This window comes from Apteryx rowi, unplaced genomic scaffold (assembly GCF_003343035.1).
Source record: "Apteryx rowi isolate R43461 unplaced genomic scaffold, aptRow1 scaffold_44, whole genome shotgun sequence".
In the NCBI taxonomy this organism is placed as follows: domain Eukaryota; kingdom Metazoa; phylum Chordata; class Aves; order Apterygiformes; family Apterygidae; genus Apteryx; species Apteryx rowi.
The window spans coordinates 573,850-586,805 of record NW_020450694.1 but is presented as its reverse complement, the minus strand read 5'-3'; the positions used below and the strand labels follow the sequence as shown (position 1 = coordinate 586,805).

Below are 12,956 nucleotides of genomic sequence, written 5' to 3'. Positions count from 1 at the left end.
GGAGGAGTGGGGAGCAGAGCTGAGAAACTCTGCCGCTTCCGACCCTCCCCGAGTTACCGGCGGGCCTTGCTCTTCGCACACTGCTGCAAACGTCTCTGCTCGCCTGGGGTTCGGTTTTCCTGAGGAAGATCCCGCTGCTCCCGCCAGCCTTGCCAGGGACCCCTGTCCCGTACGAGGGGCAAAGGGGCAGGGAAGTGCATGCGAGTCGGATCCTGCCGGGGTCTCTTAGCAGGGCTGAGGGCAGGGGCTCCTGTACCAACAGGCGTTTTACAGCCCCACTCGCAGGTGGGTAGTTTTGTGTGTATCTAACGCAGGGTGTATGCGTTGCAAAGTCAACATTTCTGGCCTCAGGCGCCAGGGTCATCTCTGTCAGTCACTTCCACCAGCAATAAACTCCAGGGCCAAAGGTCATTACATACCAAGGAGAGCATATGCTTCATGTGTTGCAGACTGCAGGCGCTTCAAATATTCGCTGCAAATGAAAAATAAAATGATCCTTTCGTAACTATTCGTGTAAGCTGCAATGCTCTTATGACCAGCACGGTGATGCCTCTATGTGGGTGAGCTTGGGGAATGCTGGTAGCACGGGTTTAGGATGTGCTTGTGTCCCGGGGCACTGCTGTGGTCCCCTTGTTCCCAGCAGAGAGGTATGAAGGTGGAGGCAAAGCCAGGCCAAGGTTTGGGCTTTCTCTCCTTTTCCCCCTCTGCGGGAGCATCTCCAGTCCTGCCATGGGCGATCCGGAGGGCAGGTGGGACTCCGCAGCCACGAGCTCTGCAGGTCTCCTGCAGAGCTGCCTGTGGACCCTGTAAAACCTCTGCTCTTCTTGGCCGTAGGATGTGGAGCAGAGGAACGGGGATATAACATACGGGCAGTTTGCACAGCTGTACCGCAGCCTGATGTTCAGCGCCCAAAAAATGGTAAGAGCTGAATTCTCCAGGGCAGGGGTGGGGAAGGAGAGCTGTGTTCATTACTGAGCATTTTCTATTAATTGCCTTTTTTACGCTGCCGCCCTCAACTAATAGCTTGTTTCCTACCTCTGGGCCAGGGAAGGCAGGGGGTAGATACGTTTTTGCTGTAGCCTGATTAGCACAGTGCTTCGAGGGCTGCGTGAGCAGCAGCTGTAAGGTTAGCAAAGCAGGGCAGAGCCCTGCCGTCCCAGCTCGCGTCGGAGCCAGGCTGGAGCACCTCGCAACCCAGCGTYCGTCCCCCGGGTCCGCGCCTGACACCGCTGTGAACGGTGGCGCAAGGAGCAGGGCAGAGAGGAGGGAGGGCCAGACGCCTACGGCTGCTCCAGGGGAGGTGGGAGCTGGCCGTGATTGCCTTCATACAGCACCAAGGCCCGGTGTCCAGGGGGAGAGATCTGCCTGCAGCGAGCTGAAAGGGTCTAGGAGATCAGGGCCGTAGAAAGAGCTGTTCTACTACCCCGTCACCTTCTTGATCAAGTTGTGCTTTCACATACAGTACATTGGCGACACTGATGCAAACTTGACGCTTGTGCTTTTTCTTTTGCAGATGGACGTCCCATTCCTAGAAAGGTGGTTAATTCTCTCTGTTCGCTGGGGAAGGGGCAGAGCTGTTTCCTTTCGCTCCCTAGCATGTTGCGGTGTCTGCAGCAGCCTGTCTGGCATGCTGCATGCCTCTTGCTTGTCACAGCGCTGCTTGTGGTTTTGCATTTCCTGAAGCAGCATTTGCATTGTAGGCACTTCAGGTCGGGTCAGTAAGGGACTCCCTTTCTCCCAGGCATTTGACTGAGACCTAGCTCAGGTCAGCTGCATCCAAAAAACTGTCAGTTGTTTTATGTGAAATAAATCAGACATTGAGCTGCTTCCCCAAAGTTACTTCGTAACTGGTGCTAGTTGGCCGCTACGCCAGGGACCGCGCAGGGCAGCAGCAGTGACTCGCCGCTGGCCCCGCTCCGGGTTGTGCCTGCGGTGCCACTGCCGTCTGTGCCCGTCCCTGACCCCTGCGCATCTCGGCTGTGATAAAAAGAGCCTCAGTTTAGACCTGGAAGCTAAAGAGCGAAAGACTTATTAAATTGTCCAGGTAATTTCCCATGGTTCCCTCTCTTTTTTTTCATGTAATCATAGAAAAGAGAGTTGGAAAGGACCATCTGGTTCATCCTTGTGCCCAAGGCAGTCAGCACTGCTCAGTCCATTTTTTTTCTCCTGTTAGTCCCCAGCCTGGCCCTTGGCTGTCCACTGCGGCCAGGTACTCCCAGGGACAAGTAGTCTTTTGAGATAATCAGCAGCAAAAAGTCCTTCCTTCATTCCCAGCAGCTCCTTGAGTCCGTGTGCTCTGAATATCCGTAGGTCTGTCCTGTCCGCAGCCACCCCTTGACTGCCTCGCACCTATTTAGTTCTTTTCCCTTTTGTACAACTCAGTCCCTCTGGCTTCCTGATTATTTTTGCTGCTCTCCACTGGAGTTTCATGCTGTCCTACCCTTGGTGGTGTGACTCCTGGACTGCTGGAGGTGCCCCTCTCTCTGGGATGTGGACACGTAAGCTCAGCTGCTGGGCGTTTGCCATCCCGCCTTTGTGGCACTCTGTGTGCATCCCCGTCCATTCTCGCGGTGTTGCCTGCGGGGGGAGATGGTGTGCGTCACCTGCACGTGCCATGCTGTTTGCCGGTGGCCGCTCCTGTGGTCCCGGCGGCTGTTCTTAGTGACGTGTTGTGACACTGCTTGAAGCTTCTCTCTCTGCTCTCAGGGGTGGAGAAAGGTCTGAACACTTCAGGGTGTCGCTGCTGGACTTCCAGAAGTTCTTGCTGGAGTGCCAGATGGTGAGCTGTGGGGCCGGGGCAGGCCGTCATATCCACAGGGATCCTGCGCTCGGCGGGTGGCTTTGACCTGCAGCTGGAATGATCAGGCCATGGGGAGCTTTACCTGGCCCAGGGCCACCACTGGAGAGCACCTTGCCTGGGCCAGAAATGGGTAAAGGAGAGCACTGATAAGCGTGGCCTCAGCCAGGCGCCCTTGTCGGAGAGGAGTTGGAGAGCAGAAGATCCCTGCAAGGCCTGAGCAAGGCAGAGGCTCCAGGAGGGAAGAACTGGGGAGCAGAGGTTTACTGAAACCCTGAGATTGTGGCTGATACTGAAGGGCTGCAGGAGCCAAAGTCCCTGGCCTGTCCCATCTCCCTGGCAGGAGCGTCTGCCCAGGAGACCTCAGCAGACCTAAGAAGCAGCCGACTGATTTGGTTGCTGAACTTCCCTTTTAGAAGGAACCTTTCCCTGGCTTTCAGAAAGCCCAGCGCACACATTCGCACACGCTTGCGGGCACAAACAGCGCGTGTGCAGGCGGTGCGCACCCTTTCCGCAGCCTCCGGCCAGGCTCCGTCACCCGCCAGCCTCGCTCCGCGCAAGGCCGGGTGCGCAGGGAGAGCGGTGCCCAGCGCCTCCTGCTTCATGCCGGGTGCCCCGTCTCCCGCAGCTGCCTCCCAACTGCCTCATCCGCAGCGAGTAGAAAATTAACCAGCGGCGAGACGCAGCCATTTTGATGACCTAACGAAAGACGTGCCGGGCGAGGAATAAACAAAAGGAAGCCGAGCTGGCTTCTGCTGCAGAGGGGGCTGGCGTGGCAGATGTGTGCAGCAGCGCTAGGAGAGAGAAAAAGAGGTGAAACCGAGAAAACGAAGACCACTTAAGAATGGGTCGGGTTTCTGCAGTTGCTTGCTAGCCAGTGCTTGTGCTGATAGTTGAATCCCCAGGCAGGGATGGCCTTACATTAAGAACTGCCTCCTTAATGGCTAAAGCTTCTAGCTGGATGTGCCGCATGCGGTTTTGAATAACACTTTCTGAAATTGCTTTTTTTTTTTATGTCTCTTTGTGGGTTTGCAGGAGCTCTGGGCTACAGATATCCTTCAGGTGCAGGAATTCATGTTCAGCTTTCTGAGAGACCCTTTGAGAGAGATTGACGAGCCATATTTCTCCCTGGATGAAGTAAGACACCTTGAACGCTAGCATGTGCATGGACCAGGGGGGAATGGGGTGCGACGTCCCTGGTGCAATGAGTGCTGTGGTGTGACCAGCTGTACTGTCTGTGCTGTCTGTGTCTTTACTGTGTGGTCATGGTGGTCAGAGGATTGCAATCTCCCCTGAGCAGCAGTGCTATACAGGATGACCTTCATGGTCTAGTGGTCACCATGTTGCACAAGAGCAGGTAGACCTCCCGTTGGTGGAGGGAACGGTTTCTGGGCTCTTCTCTTGTGCTGAACGTGTGCAGTTGGGAGCACTCATCAGGCAGTTCATTTGAGGAATGGATGATTACAAGCAGTGCAATTGCTAGACAAAAAGAGGTTACATTTGGCTTAATGCCCCTTTGCAGCCTGTCTCTCTTCAGAGCAAGAAAATTAGTACCCAGAACTTTTGAAAACTAAAGAATAAAAATGACTAGAGATATCCGCATGGCCTTAATGAACTATTGCCTGCCATGTGAGCTGATGGTGTGCCTGATTTGCAAAATAAAATACAGAGTGATTTATTTGACTCCAGTTGGGCTAATGTAAGGATCTGTATACAGATACCTGGTGCGTCTTGGAAGATAGGTGGTAACACCTGAAGCTGTGGTCACTCGAGCACGCTGGGTCAGGTAGCTGTGCCCCAAGTCTCGGTTGCCTCCAGTCAGGACTGAATCAGGCCCTTGTCTGCCTGGCGGTGGTGAAGCCAGTGGTCAGTCTCCCACCGCACGATACAGTCTGTGCAGGGCTTGTAAAACAGCTGCCCTCTTAGTAGCTGCTGACACTGAAGACGAGCTGTGTGTGTAAAACTAACCCGCCRCACTCAAATCCTCCTCGTCCTTAACACTCTTCTGTCTTTTCTCTTGAGCAGTTTCTCACCTTCCTGTTCTCCAAAGAGAACAGCGTCTGGGACTCACAACTGGACATGGTGTGTCTGGAGAACATGAACAACGCCCTCTCTCATTACTGGATCTCTTCCTCACACAACACGTAAGGACGAGGGAGACGTCTCTTTCCCTGCCCGTCTGTTCCCAGCATCCTGTTCTGCTATGCCAGGATGAAATTCTCCCAATAACTGCTTTGCCTGATCCCAGTGATGTGACAAGTAGACTTTTCCCAACTTGGGATCAGTACATCAGAGACTTTCCTCTTGGTACCCCAGTCCTCCCCCCATGGTTTTAACATCAGTGTTTTGCTTTGTCAGCAATGCACATCTGCCCGGACTGTGCTTTCAGGTCCCAGGCTGTCACCCTGGCAGTGTCTTACCATTAGCAATATCATCTTTCGTAGCCTTTAGGAATGGATGTGATAAAACCCTGTCAGGCTGAAGTTGGCCACATACCCCTCAGCTGCACAGAAGAATCTTGTAGGACTTGCGATCCTTGCAGGCAGACGCGTGCTCTGTCTCTGCTCCCAGTTTGCGAGGTGCAGTGGCGACACATTAGTCCTAATTTAAAAGCCGAAGAGTCTGATGTCCCAAGCCAGCTGATAGCTGAGCTGGAGCACAAGCGGGGAGCTGCAGTCTGCCTGCAAGAGCTGGGCTAGCCCTGCTCTGGGACTGTGGGAGTAGCTCACTCTTCCTTTGGCTGGCACAGGGGGCTCTTTGTTGCACCAATACTGATATCACTCTTTAAGGCTTATCTCCAGAGCCAGCAGCAAGACTGTGCCTCAGTAAGGTAGTGCTTGAAGCCCCTTAGAGTAGGGGTAGAGTTGAACCTTACCAAGGCAAGACGACAGGGACTGCATGAGAGTCGCTCTCACCTTTCCTTACAGCACAGAGGCAGGTCTGTAGTGCCCCAGGAGATAGCCACACCCGTAGTGCATGTCTKTCTTCTCCTGATGTCTTCTCTCATGTGAAAGGTACCTGACGGGAGATCAGTTCTCGAGCGAGTCCTCGCTGGAAGCATATGCCCGCTGCTTGCGTATGGGATGCCGATGTATCGAACGTGAGTACGGAGGCAGAGCTGGCTCCTGTACCAGCAGCTTTGTCTCCACCGTTATGGCAGTTTACAGCGGTGGATGAATTCTTTGCATGGAAGGCAGGGCTGAAGGATGAAGTCCTGGTGACAGCATTATCACCATGACATGCTGAAAGAGCTGAGGTTGTTTGCTTTGTGGGGCTGTTTGGTACATACCTGAGCTTCCGCTCCCCCAGAAAGATTTTGATTTCCCCTCTGTCCTTTATTGCCATCCAATGGGAGTTCCCAGCAGCGCTCGGTTTGGTCTGTCTCGTGTCTGGGTCCTGCCTGTGCTTTGGCCTTTGGGCTAAGCTTCCCCCTGTGGGTTTCTTTCAGTGGATTGCTGGGACGGTCCTGATGGGATGCCAGTGATCTACCATGGACACACCTTAACCACCAAGATCAAGTTCTCTGACGTCTTGGTCACTATCAAGGAGCACGCCTTCGTCACTTCCGAGTGAGTACAGCAGGGGCCTGAATTTCACCTAGCAGAGCTGTCAGAAAGGCAAAGCGTGGGTAGAGCTGAGGCTGTAGCAGAGCGAAGCCTGCCTTTATCCAGAGACCTGGCAAAAAAAACACGTATCTGGGATTCAGGGGGAAGAAAGCATGCCTTTGTGCCTTCCAGCTAAAGGGGGAGAGTCCACCCAGAAGAAAGTCTTGTGGGAGGGAAGGCTTTAGGGGACCTTGGTAGTTTACCAATCCTTCTCTACTCTGCATCGCCAGCAGTTGTGGGGACACCTTGCTGTGGGATGGTTATGCTGAAGGCTAAAGACAGCACAGCTGCAGCACAGATAACTCTTGCTGAAAAACACTCTTTGAGGGCACAGAAGCCAGGTTTTGAAACCAAGCTTGGAAGGTGTTAAATCCCATCCAGACACTGCTCTGGTACTGACAGCTGTTTTCCTCCTCCCAGTTTCCCCGTCATCTTGTCCATTGAGGACCATTGCAGCATCGCTCAGCAGAGGAACATGGCTCAGAATTTCAAGAAGGTCTTTGGGGACATGCTCTTGACCAAACCAGTAGATATTTCAGCTGACGGGCTCCCCTCTCCAAACCAGCTCAAGAGGAAGATTCTCATAAAGGTGAGCTCCTTCCCCAGTTAGGTTTCTAAATGGAGAAAATGGGAGTGGATGGGGCAAGGGCTTGGGACCAAGGGGAGCTGCTTACCTCTGGAAGGGGTTGGCTGTGGCTTGAGCTCTGAGCTGTGGTTATGTTTATGCTGATTTCCCTGGTTAATTTTGCCTAGATAAAAAGGGTTGGATCTGGATGCAGACAGGAATTTTCTCAAATTTTCAGGGTGGTTTGGCTTCAGGTCCCATCGATAGCCCCATTCCCCCCATTGCAAATGATTACCGTTCTCTGTTTTGCTGTCTGAATTCCTCAGTCTGGGGTTATTGTGGCTTCATCCCTCCCAAGGAAAGGAGCTCAGCAGCTGGGTGCTGCCCTTCTCGGGAGCTTGGTAGGATATTGGTATTTCTCCTGTAGAAATGACCCCTGGGAAAAAAGATTGGGACTTTAGTGCCATTTGATAATCTCTGTGGCATGGATCTTGTCTTGGTCCTTTTAGTCTGGAGTAGACTTGGAGTTTTAGGGTTGTTCACATCTGGGCACGAGGAAATTCCTTCTGCCTGTCAGGGTGCCTGCGCCCCTCAAAGTGCCTGACCGGTCTCTTGTTCCACAGCACAAGAAGCTGGCAGAGGGCAGTGCTTATGAGGAGCTCCCCACGTCTGTAATGTATTCAGAGAATGACATCAGCAACTCCATCAAGAATGGGATCCTCTACTTGGAAGACCCCATCAATCACGTACGTCTCTGCTACTGTCACCCTGGCCCCTCTCTGTGGGCCACGTAGGGATCCACCGCTAAACCAGGCTCTGTGAATAACTCAGTAAGGCAACATGTGGTGCTGGAAGGAAGATCTGTCGTACAAATGATCTAAGGGGCTGTCGCCCTGTCCTGTTTCTCGGGAATCCCTGAGCCGCAGGTAGTTGAAGGCTGGGAGAGTTTTTATGCTGGCTGTCTCCTGTGCTCTTCCCTAGGCATCTCCTCCTGGCCCTTGTTAGAGGCAGAAGTCTGGGCCAAAGGGAGCTCTGGGCTGATGTGCTGCAGCTTCTCTTCTGCCCTTGTGTAATCCATATAGTGTGTTATCTATTGCTGCAGTAAGTTCTAGTGACGGCCTGCGTTTCTAGACCTGGCTGCTTATCATCAAGTGCCTAAACACTTAATAACACAACTAAATGAGCATTCTGCTTTGGAAAGTGTCGAACATTCATTTTTCTGTGTGCATTTACTTATACACTGTCTTACTTAGCTGCTTTTGCTCTGATGAGGATCTTTCAGGCAAAGTCATATGGAAAAGAAACAGGTTTTTGGAAAATAGCACGGTGCAATGGTAAAACTATTCCCATCTCTGATATCCCCTGTGCCGAATCCATGCTGAGTGTTTTCTGTCTGCATTGATTTGACCTTCCCTTGGCCATCTCCCTTTAACATGTCCTGGAGAGTTTGCTGCATGGTCTGCAGTCAGTTTGTATGAGAGATCTATCACATGTTGTTTTTTGCTACTGATAAATCCCTGCTTTGGATCTGGGGGATGTCTTGGAAGCTCCTGTGACTCTCCACTTAAATCACTGTTGTTGACAACTGTCCTTCACAAACCCAATCACCCCTCACTGCTTGTGCTAATCAGAAGGAGAAAACCCCACTGGTCAGCACTGGGCCTCTCGGGGCTTCCTCAGGGGATCTCTTTGCCCAAAGCTCGTTTCCTTGCAGGAGTGGAACCCGCATTACTTTGTCCTGACCAGCAGCAAGATCTATTACTCTGGGGAGACAACCAGTGACCAAGGAAATGAGGATGAGGAAGAGCAAAAGGCGGTAAGGGCAGTACTCCCTTGTATGAGGATAAGTTGTTGCCCTAGAGAAAGGACCTGACTGCCCAAGGGGCTGAACGTCTCTGCTGCAGCCTGACTTCAGAGGGAGATGCTGTGGTGGGAAAGGTGGGAGCTAATTCAGAAGCTCCTTGGTCCTAGTTAGAGGCCCCATGAGCAGAGCAGGCCCAGGCACCGTGACCCTGCCCTCAGTGACCCAAGGCTGTGTGTTGTCCCCTTGCCAGGCAAGCAACAGCACCGAGCTTCACTCCACAGAGAAGTGGTTTCATGGCAAACTGGGGGCAGGACGTGACGGGCGCCACATAGCTGAGAGGCTGCTGACGGAGTACTGCATCGAGACAGGGGCCCCCGATGGCTCCTTCCTTGTGAGAGAAAGCGAGACCTTTGTTGGAGACTATACCCTCTCCTTCTGGTAAGGGCCCGCAGGTACCAACCTATTCACTGCTCTCCGTGTCACTCCTGGGGTGGTCTTCATCTTGACGCCGTCTTCAGAGGTGTGTCCTAAATGGAATCCCGTTCCCCGTTCTGCCACTGATCTGTGAGCAAATTTCTCCATGTCTCTGTGCCTCCCTGGCCCGTCAGCTCGCTGTGTCAGTGCAGAAGGGTGAAGTCCCTGGAGACCCTTTTGCAATGGTCTCCTGTAGGGCAGGAACACCATGTCCTCCTCAGGTAACCCCAGCTAGAGCTTTGTCTGAGGTGGGCATAAAATCTCCACAAACGACCCTGGTTTACCCTGTCCCCTTTCTGCAGGCGCAACGGGAAGGTGCAGCATTGCCGGATCCACTCACGGCAGGATGCTGGCAGCCCCAAGTTCTTCCTGACCGACAACCTAGTGTTCGACAGCCTCTACGACCTCATCACCCACTACCAGGAGGTGCCGCTGAGGTGCAACGAGTTTGAGATGAGGCTGACGGAGCCGGTGCCTCAGACCAACGCCCACGAGAGCAAAGAGTGAGTGAGTGTGTGTGTGTGAGAGGAAGGTGGGTTGTGTCCCGTAATGACTGGGCAGCTGGCACCTGCTGGGAAACCCTTGCAAGTCCCTCTGCAGTCCCTGCTGGGGCTCTCTGTGTCACAGCAGCAGAGCTCCCTGGGCAGCAGCGCTGGCCAGCTGCGTTGCTTTTGGAGCAGGCTGCCTTGGGAGCTCTGAGCAAAGAAAGGAGGTATTGGGCTTGCTTGCAATTCCCTTGGCTGTGCCAGCTGGCTCTGTTCCTGATGCATCCCCTGGCTGTCCCACAGAGGGGAGAAGACAGCCCTGTGGCAGTGTACATYTATGATGGTGATCTCTGCTGCCTTCCTCTTCCTGAGGATTCAGGCAGCCTTTGGGGTGCGAGGGGAAACAGTATTGCATGGCAGAGCTTTGGGCCGGAGCCTGGGACGAGGCAGATGAGTGCAGGGACTTCAGGGACTTGCTCACAGTGACGTTTCTTTCCCTAAAGATGGTATCATGCCAACCTCACCCGAACCCAAGCCGAGCACATGCTGATGAGGGTGCCACGCGAYGGAGCCTTCTTGGTGCGCAAGAGGAGTGAACCCAGCTCCTACGCCATCTCCTTCCGGTACGCCCTGGGAGAAGGGTGGTGGGCCCGAGAGGCAGAGCTGTGATGCTGTGGAGGCTGTGTGCAAAGAGCARGAGAGGGACATGTGTGTGAAGGAGTCAGGAATAGCAGTGTGATGGGTCCGAGTGATTTGCACGTGCCTTGGGGAATYTTTCCTCTTCTCTGGTTTGCCCTTTTCTTGCCTCCTTCCCTCCTGTGCCCGTGGGGCTGTTTACTCCTGCTCTGGAGGGTGTGGGAGCTCATGTTATAGGGCAATGGGCACACAGCTGGTGGAGCATTTCTGGCTTTCCAGAGCTAACATGAGCTTTTCCAGAGCTCTTGGCCTCTCCTGGATGGCCCTATATAAGCTTTAGGTCCTATAAGAGTCTATAGGATCCTGTTCCTCCTTGGCCATGGTGGCTCTGATTAATCTGGGGTCCATAGCATTTTCTTCCTCTTTYGCTGCCTAACATTCCTGTTTCCGCAAGGAAAGGAGCGGCTGGCTGCTTGCCTCCGCTGCCCTGTGTGGTGTGGGGCATCCTTGGCTGTGGTGCCTGCAGATCGCGGTGTGCTGCAGCTGTGCAGATACCTCCCTGAGGTGACCTGGCTGTGGTGTGAGGTCGCTTTGGCCAACATTCGCTGCTGCGCTCAGCAGCCAGTGTGGAGGGACCTTTCAGTTAGGTGTCTTTTTTGTGGGGGGGAGAAGCCCTCTCTTGCCATGTACCAAGCGGCTTCTCTGTTTCTCTCGACCTGCCAGGGCGGAAGGGAAGATCAAACACTGCCGAGTGCAGCAGGAGGGACAGACTGTGCTGCTCGGCAACTCGGAGTTCGAGAGCCTGGTGGACTTGATCAGCTACTATGAAAAGCACCCGCTCTACCGCAAGATGAAGCTGAGGTACCCCATCAATGAGGAGACGCTGGAGAAGATAGGGACAGCGGTGAGTGTGGGCAGACATTGGAAGTCAAAGGAAAAGGGACAAGTCTGTTTTAARCTAATGCCCCAATACGATGTCACATGAAACCATCTCTGTGCTTCACAGCCCACACCTCTTGGTGCCTTGTCCCCTGCCACAACCTGTTGAAAACATTTATTGGCTTGAGTGAGGTTTGTGGCTGCCTGTCTGACCCACGGCAGCAGGGAGTGTGGGCTGTGCATCTGCTTGCAGTGTGCAACATCTCTTCGATGGGCTCATCTTTCCTGGAGCATTTCTCTCTCTCTCTCTCTCTCTCCCCCAAGGGAGAGGGCCTGTTCTCTTGCAGAGTCACCGTTTTCATTGCTGACCCTTGTTTTTGCAGGAGCCGGACTATGGAGCCCTGTATGAGGGACGCCATCCCGGGTTCTACGTGGAAGCCAACCCCATGCCGACCTTCAAGGTATGCTCTCGCTGCTTGGTGTGTAACACCCTGCAAGGCCAGCTCTGCACCATACAGCCTCTCTCAATCTGCTCTGCCCCACTCTGCCTGCTTTCCTGATCTCTGCTGAGGAAGGCAGGGTCAAGGGAGGACCTTCTGTAGGGTAGATAAGACCCATCTCTCTCTGCCACCATCTGTTTCTCTCTCAAAGCTGCTGAGTCTGGTTCCCAACCTTCTGTTGGTCTTACCCGGAGCTCAGGCGAGGATGAGGACAGGTTTTCTCTCTGGTCCGGTCAACCAAGCTGAGTATCTGGATCAGTTTGAGTTTATTACTTCATAGAAAAACCTAGATGAGTGAAAGTTCTTCCGCACACTTTCCTGTGCYGGGCTGGGAGGTGCTGTGCCTGCTCTGGTCTGCAGGCTTCTTGCAGAAACTTGCTGGGATGCAGTAGCCCTGGCACTAGTAGCAATTCCTTTTCATTTGGGATCTTCCCTGCATCACAGCTGTTCATCTTCAGTTGCTCAGGAAGGACACTCCAGGCCCCACCTCTGAACCTCTCTCTGGTGATCCAGCCAGCCTGCAGAGCTTAACACAACTCACGTGAGTCCCTGCAGGCAGGGTTCAGAGGAGGATCACAGACTTGCCTTCCTCAAAGGAACTGTCCCCGTGAGCTAGCACTTGGCGAGGGGTAGCTCATCCTGGCTGTGGTGCCCTGTGCTCTGAGCAGGGCCAGTGTGGGTGGATGGGAGATCCCTGGGTAGCTCCAGACAGATTCAGCTTGCTCAGGGGGAGCCCTGCTAGCCCACAGCCGTGCAAAATCCCCGCATCCTCCTCCTCAGCATGCGGGTTAAAGCTCTAAAAAGCTCAGCCCCAGCTGATAATGTGCAGGTCCACTGATACAGCCTGGCAGCTTTGCAGCAGGCAGCTGCTTCCCGGGGCATCTTAGCTGTGGCCAGCACTGGCCCTGCTGCAGGTGAGCAGCCTGAACAGTCTGATTCCTGTCCTGCCTCCTCAGCATAACCACGACTACTGCAGCTCTCCAAGTCCTTGTGTTACCTGGGGTCTGAGGGTTTAGCAAATATCTCCTGTTATTTTCCAAGGAAGAGGTATATTGTTTTGCACATTCATTTCTAGACCAGCCAGTAACGCGTGCTCTAGGCTGCACGTTTCCTGGTCGTGCTTTCTCTGTCCTGGAGCCTCCATACTGAACCCATCAGCCGCTTSAGCACGAAGGAAAGTGCCTGTGCAGGGCCATGCCAGACCTCTGGCC

The 12,956-nt window shown here is 53.7% G+C and overlaps 1 protein-coding gene across 2 annotated transcripts in view; it reads left to right on the top strand.

The window, feature by feature from the left end:
- The window catches only part of PLCG1 (phospholipase C gamma 1), a 31,006-nt gene that overhangs the window by 8,317 nt on the left and 9,733 nt on the right, over nt 1-12,956 (top strand). For both annotated transcript variants that reach the window (XM_026076842.1, XM_026076841.1), the window contains exons 5-19: nt 835-918; nt 1,514-1,536; nt 2,707-2,779; nt 3,833-3,934; nt 4,823-4,941; nt 5,812-5,897; nt 6,246-6,366; nt 6,823-6,991; nt 7,591-7,713; nt 8,682-8,783; nt 9,022-9,209; nt 9,548-9,748; nt 10,234-10,353; nt 11,090-11,270; nt 11,629-11,706. In XM_026076842.1, coding sequence (XP_025932627.1) covers nt 835-918; nt 1,514-1,536; nt 2,707-2,779; nt 3,833-3,934; nt 4,823-4,941; nt 5,812-5,897; nt 6,246-6,366; nt 6,823-6,991; nt 7,591-7,713; nt 8,682-8,783; nt 9,022-9,209; nt 9,548-9,748; nt 10,234-10,353; nt 11,090-11,270; nt 11,629-11,706 — 1,770 coding nt within the window. The remainder of the gene's footprint in view (nt 1-834; nt 919-1,513; nt 1,537-2,706; nt 2,780-3,832; nt 3,935-4,822; nt 4,942-5,811; nt 5,898-6,245; nt 6,367-6,822; nt 6,992-7,590; nt 7,714-8,681; nt 8,784-9,021; nt 9,210-9,547; nt 9,749-10,233; nt 10,354-11,089; nt 11,271-11,628; nt 11,707-12,956) is intronic.